This window comes from Capsicum annuum, chromosome 2, assembly GCF_002878395.1.
Source record: "Capsicum annuum cultivar UCD-10X-F1 chromosome 2, UCD10Xv1.1, whole genome shotgun sequence".
Lineage (NCBI taxonomy): Eukaryota > Viridiplantae > Streptophyta > Magnoliopsida > Solanales > Solanaceae > Capsicum > Capsicum annuum.
In genome coordinates, this window is record NC_061112.1 from 78,472,814 (window position 1) to 78,479,626 (window position 6,813).

General features: G+C 34.6%; 1 protein-coding gene across 1 annotated transcript; it reads right to left on the reverse strand.

The window, feature by feature from the left end:
• Positions 1–2,319: 2,319 nt before the first annotated feature.
• Positions 2,320–4,809, reverse strand: LOC124896197. The gene is made up of 4 exons (XM_047407721.1): positions 4,753–4,809; positions 3,564–4,118; positions 3,376–3,501; positions 2,320–2,811 (listed from the first exon to the last, which is right to left on the reverse strand). The coding sequence occupies exons 1-4, from the start codon at positions 4,807–4,809 to the stop codon at positions 2,320–2,322; spliced, it is 1,230 nt and encodes a 409-aa protein (XP_047263677.1).
• Between the last annotated feature and the right edge of the window lie 2,004 nt (positions 4,810–6,813).

The window sequence follows — 6,813 nt, forward strand, 5'->3', positions numbered from 1 at the left end:
AAATAGAAATTGCCTAAGTGGAAGTCACTATTGTTTCAGTTAACAACATCAATACACTAAAACAAAAATTAGACTGCTTCTACTAAAAGGTTGATGAACTTGTTTGGCTTAGATGATTCACTTCAGCAGCATTTGACCTTGTCCTTATCCTTTTCTGTGCTCTCATTACTTCGAGATCTTAATGTGTCATAGCTTTCTTTCCTTTCCATTTCACACCGGATTTGGGTTTGTGATGTCCAAGATGTCCAGTCACTATGGAGGAGTTCATAGGCATTCCAGGCTATAAAAATAAAGTAGAACAAATTTATTTTAAGCCTTTTAAAAGATAGACTTTAAACTAGAAAAATTTCATCAAATTTAACTTACATTGAGAATTTTATAACCACTTTCTGTTTGAAACATTCCCATTCCAACCATCCTAGGTCTTTTAAAAGGTGCCCCTTTACCTCTTCCAACACTAGCAGTAGGTGTAACTCATCTTCCTCTACCAATACTACCTACAGTAACATCGGCATCAAGTCCTCTTTCTCTTTCAACACCATCTATAGTAGCAATAGTAGCAAATCCCTTTCCTCTACCAACAACAACAACTACCCTTCCTCTACCAGCAACAACTCATCTTCCTCTACCAGCGACAATAACATCAACTCCCTTCCCTCTACCAGCAGCAACAACTCCCCTTCCTCTACCAGCAGCAACAACATCAACTCTTTTCCCTCTACCAGCAGCAACAACTTCCCTTCATCTACCAGCAACAACAACATCAACTCCCTTCCCTCTACCAGCAGCAGTAACATCAGTTCCCCTTCCTCTACCAGCATCAGCCATAGCAGTTCCCCTTCCTCTACCAACATTAGCAGCAGCAGCTCCCCTTCCTCTACCAGCAGTAACAACTTACAATATATAACAAAAAATATAAGAAAATAACTGACAAATGAAGTAGTAGTAAATGACAAGTCAATTGTTACCTTTGTAGACCCTTTTGGTCTTCCTCTTCCTTTTTTTGTGTCTGCTGCTGCAGAGGAACCTACACTGGATTTTGTTGAACTTGTAGCCAAAGAACAACCCTTCTTATTATGACCCTTGGCATGACATATGCTGCAGCTCATCTCAACACCATGTTTAGACAACTTTCCAGTCTTTTTTTCACTTTGCTCCTTTTTTCTAGATTTGCCAGGTCTGCCTGGCAGTTTTTTTATTATTGGAGGTAAAACAGAAAGGTTAGTTGATTTTGACCACATTTGTATATTAGCAACAGGTTGGATGTAGTAACTATAAGTTTTGAGGTAGGTTTCCTTGGTATACCAATGTGCAACATAATGAATTGGATCCAATCTCCTATAATGTAGTGCAGCTACAGCATGACAACAAGGTATACCTTTCAACATCCAAGACCTATAAGTACAACTTTTATCTCTCAAATTCACTATAAAAGTATTATCACAGCTATCCTTAACTTCAAAACCAAACTCACCATTCCACTCAAGGGTACACTTCATTAATTTTGTTGTGTTTTCTTGTAATACTTTTAGTGCCATTGGAGAAATATCGTTAACCAAGTATCAACAAACTCTCTCAGTTGTTATATTCTTCTCATCACCTTGACCCTTATTTCTTCAAGCATTGTGATGATATTCTTGTGTCTGGGCCCCAATATCCATGAATTAAAACTTTCAGCCACGTTGTTGTCAACACTGTCACAACAACAATGATACTTGAAGTACACTTTGGACCACCTTTCTATGTTATACCACAAAAGATCTTCACAAATTTTATCACCTCAAAGCTCCATATGATCCAAATTTCTTCTCAATTCTTGCTCATATGTGGATTTGGCACAATTCCAAAAACAATCTCCTTTCAATACCCTTCCAAACTTTGGACTAGTTAGCTAGAATATGTGTTGCACACATTCTTTGTTCTGCATTTGGCAGCAATTCTGTAATTGCATTGTCAAGACCCTTCAAGAAATAATAAATAAAGAAAAAGAAAATATAGTTAAAAGAAAAAAATAAAGATAATTAATAACAAATGCTTTACCTTCTGCATATCAGTTATAGTAGTTACTTCAGACCCATCTCCCAGCTCAAGATCATTTTTCACAAGTCTTATAAACCATCTCCAATTGAATGTGTTTTCAATTTCAACCACTGCCTAGGCTAATGGTAGCATCTGATTATTCCCATCTTTACAAATAGCCACAAGTAGTTGTCCTTTACAAACACCTTTCAAAAAGCAACGATCAAATCCAACACATCTCCTAGCACCAGCTTTGAATGCTTTCTTCAAAGCATCAAAGCATATATAAAATAATATAAATTATTTTTTTCCCTCTTCAAAGGTTTCTTCACTAAGCTTCACCACACATGTGCTACCTGGATTGGTCTTTAAAAGCTCATCTTTGTAATCCAGAATCCTTTTAAACTCCTGTACATGGTCACCCATGATCTGCTGCAACACAATATTCCTAGCTTTTCTTACCACTGTCCTCCCAATATATACCTCCAATTTTTTTTTTACCAAGTTTTGAAACTGAAAAACTCTAATACCAGGATCAGATATAATCCTGTCTCTGTATCTCTCTACCAAGTACTTTGAATTCACAAGTTTGTTTTTAGTTGTGGCATTACATATGTGGACTGGATTATACTTCTTCACCTGAAAATCTCCAGTTCTAGAATCATGGTTTTCAAACAACCACCATGGACAACCATCAATACATTTTACTCTCACCCTTTTTGGTTCATTCACATACTTGTCTAATTCTACATGTTCTTGCACAGCATACATAGTAATGGCTTTTCTAAATTCCTGAACATTTTCAAAACAAAGACCAAGCGTCCAAACTATTTTTTTACAAGTAGGATCAAAGACAATTCTCTTATGATTTCTTTTTGTTCTTATTTTTTTTCTTTCTCTTTTTCCAGATTGTTCTACTTCATCATCTCTATCATTGCCATCATCACTATCTATTTCAAAGCTAACATCTACATCAGAATCAAAATATGGCTCATCTCCGGCTATTTTTCCCTCTAAAGTAGTTTTTTTGTTGGATAAAAACTCATCATATTCTAAGTCAACTCCTTTTTTACCTAAACTAACCCTTTCAGTTCTAGGCTTCTTTTACTTCCTTTTTTTCTTCAGATCTCTTCTTTTTGGCAGCTCTCTTTGCTTCCCTCAAAACTCTAACTTCATCATGAACATCACTACCATATTCATCTTTACCTTCATAAAAAAAGTCTTCATAATCTTAATTTACAGTATCATCAGATTCACTTACCCAATCAGATAGAATTATTGGCACATCTGATGCAGTAACAAAGCTAGTTCAACCCAAGTTTTGCTCATCATGAGGAGCAGTACAATAATCACTACCCAAATATGCTCTCCACTAGCAGCAACCCCACCACCATCACTATTGAAGTTCTGTTCAACAGTAGCAGCAACACCACTACCACTACTCTTTTCAACAGTACTAGCAGAGGGTGCACTACTCAAGTTCTACATAACAGTTGTAGCAACACCACTACCCAAATTTTTCTCTACACCACCTAACTCCTCACCATTAAAACCAACAAAACCAAATACATACACTCTCCAACACTAGTAACAGCAGCATCACTATTTAAATTTTCACTCACAAAAGGCTCTTGAGGTGTTGCAGCCTCTACAAAGCCATCTTCAAACCCTAATTTTTCACTTACCCCACAGTCTTGATTAGACTCTTTTTCAAAAGAAGTAGAAGATTCCCTACCCACATGGGAAATATATTCAATAGAAGGTGCTTTAGGGACCATGTGGGATTCATCTACTAAATGTGACATATATAGTTGAACAATATCTCCATTTTTAAGTTGAGGTACAATACCTAAAATATCCCTATCACAAGTCACTTTTACTAGGTAATTACGTTTAGGAGGTCTCATATAGACAATGCACAATTCAACATTAAAACCAATTTCTTTAACATACCCAACAAACTCATAGTATGAAAACCTGTCAATATCGACACCAAACAATCTGTAACAATACCTCCATGGTACTTTATACGAGGCTTTTGCTATAACGTTCCTCCATGATGAAACCTCAATATAATATATGCAAAATTCATAGGTGATCTGAAAAAAAAATAAAAAAAAGTACGATCTTTACAACAAAATCAATTTTTACAACATAGAAAAACCCTAAATCCAAATACAACAACTTAAACAACTTAAATAATTTACGAAAAGCCCTAAAATGAACCTATTAGAACCCTAATCAAGTTGTAGATCATATGATTTTGGGTGAAATGGAGTTGAAAATTAACCTAAATTTGCGATTTTTGGCAGCTGAAGTGAGAGAAATGTCGTTAAGTGAGGAAATTAGGGGTATTTGTTAGGGTTGGGTCGGTTTTTAATGATTGGGTTGGCTTTATTAGGGTTGGGTCGGGTTTTAGTAAGGGAAGGGTCGGGTTTTAGTAAATGGATTCATTAAATGACGTGGACGAATCAAAAACGCGCGTGTCCAACACTACTTAGTCTTGACTTTGGATAAGATTTAGAGGGGTGAAATAAATTCAGTTCAAAGTTGTTAAGGGGAGTAAATAATTGCCATATAAGTTTAGGGTCTAAAGTAAGTTTTGGCTACAAGTTTAGGGGTGTTTTGATGTATTATCTCAAAAAAATAGACTATAGTTCTATATTAATATATTTTATAATATTTCTAATGGGTGAAAATTGTTTTCTTCCGAAATTTGTCTTAAAAATCAACCTCCCCCGAACTATCAACAATAATCAAACTCCCCCCTTTGTCCCATGCAATGTCCATTTTGTCCTTGTAATTTTAATTTTATATTTATGTAATATCTTTTTATATTATCTGCAATGAATATTTTTTTAACATGGATATTTATAGTATTTTATTTAAGTTTATTAACTTTATAAGCAAATTAATACTTTTTATAAATTTATTACAAAATTCAATGTTATTTTTTAAGATCGTTATTTTAGTATTATATTTATTAAAGAGTCGTTTGGTGTAAGGTATAATTATAATAATTCAGTAATAAAGTTTATGATTATTTATCCTGTGTTTAATTAGATGTATTAGGTAGTGTCAAAATTATTTATCGTACCATTTATATGTAATATCCCGGGAAATTTTTCGTTGAAATTTTGTGCGTAAACGTGTTGGTTCTATCTTCTAGAATGAATTATAAATTTTTCATACAGAATGTCTTAGATTATGACCCACCATTGCGTAGAGTATCGAATAATATTTCCAACGATATGTGGGTCATCCAAAATGGACACCAGAGCGACGAGTTATGGACATTCCGATCGAATCGTGAATAGTAGTGAACAGTAAAACGTGCAGGAAAAAAAGTACTGAGGCCTGGCATATTTTTGCTCCAACTTTAAATGAACATAACTCCTTATACATAATGATCTGGGTGATCTACTGTATATCAACGAAAAGCTCTGCAAGTCCTCTTTCTAATAAAACTAGTTTCATCCAATTTGTCTATCGGAACAAAAAGTTATGGCCGATCTACTTCAGCCTATCAAAAGCAAATTTTTGGGTCAACTTCAAATGATCATAACTCCTCGTACACAATGATCTGGGTGAGATACTATATATCAACGAAAAGATATGAGAATCCTCTTTCTAATGAAATTGGTTTCATCCAATGTGGATATCAAAGTAAAATGTTATGGTTGATCTACTTCAGACTATCAAAACAGTCTACTAAAGGACAGATTCGAGAATTATTTAATTTTTAGGGGCATTTTGGTCATTCTCCCTCACCCAAAATTCATCCAAACCCTATATTAAAGCCTATTAGAGGCATTATATGTTATATTTCATCAAATTCCTTCAAAAAGAAAACCCTAAGCTCCTACATCCAACTTCAAGAACCTCCAAAGTTCACCATTAATTCTGCAAATTTATTCAAGATTCCAAGTTCCTAGTTCAAGAACTTCAAGAACCATCATTCAAAAGCATGATTAACATCTCAAAAATGAGTATCGATCTAAAGTTCATCATTCAAGGTATGTGGAGGTTTTCAACAAGACCTCTCTTTCATTCTTTTGCCCAAAAGTAATTTTCTTTAAAAAGGCATGATTTTTATTTGACTTTTATGAATTTGAAGCATGAACCCATATCTTATGATGATTATTATGAAATCTAGATGTTTATGATTTTGAAAGATGAATTTACATGTGTGGAGATATAAAGCATGAATCTTGAATGATATTTATCATGATTTTAATATTTGGGTCGTGAATCCCCATTGAAAATTGTGTTTTTGTAAGAAAGTGTGTGTTATAAGCACGTTGATGTTGAATATTTGAGATATTTTGAATGATTTGACCTTTTGGTCTTAATGGAGTTGTTTTGAACTCGAGTGTGAAAGAAATCCACAACGTGGTTGATTTTGATAGATGGGAAGCATGATGGCTCCCGATGTATATTTATATATTACTGAAATTGTTTTGTTGTGGATTGTCTTTGAAATGATCTGAGCTAAGTTCGAAAGAAATCTTTAGTACCGAGTAGGAGGGATAAAGCGACCTTACTTCCCTAGAACTACGTGCCCCCGTAGGAGTGAGCCTGAGGCTGATTTATGTAATGATCACTAGTTTGTATGGATTTTATATCGATAGCTCCCCAACGTGGGTTGTACGTTGGACTCCATGTAGCTCACATAGTTTATGTCGGTTATAGGATCTCCCAGTGTGTGTGTGTTTCTTTGTGTCTATGGTGAATGGTGAAATGATTTGAAAGTGGAATTGTGAAAGTTATTCTTTCAAAAGATTTAAATGATAT

What these genes read in the sequence shown, in the direction of transcription:
- LOC124896197 (XM_047407721.1), bottom strand. Translation starts at nt 4,809, where the DNA reads ATGGACATTGCATGGGACAAAGGGGGGAGTTTGATTATTGTTGATAGT. An exon ending in TGGTTTTGTTGGTTTTAATG is followed by an intron (nt 3,502 to 3,563) that starts GTGAGGAGTTAG and finishes ACTGTTATGTAG; the next exon opens with AACTTGAGTAGTGCACCCTC. An exon ending in CTAGTGGAGAGCATATTTGG is followed by an intron (nt 2,812 to 3,375) that starts GTAGTGATTATT and finishes GAAAATGTTCAG; the next exon opens with GAATTTAGAAAAGCCATTAC.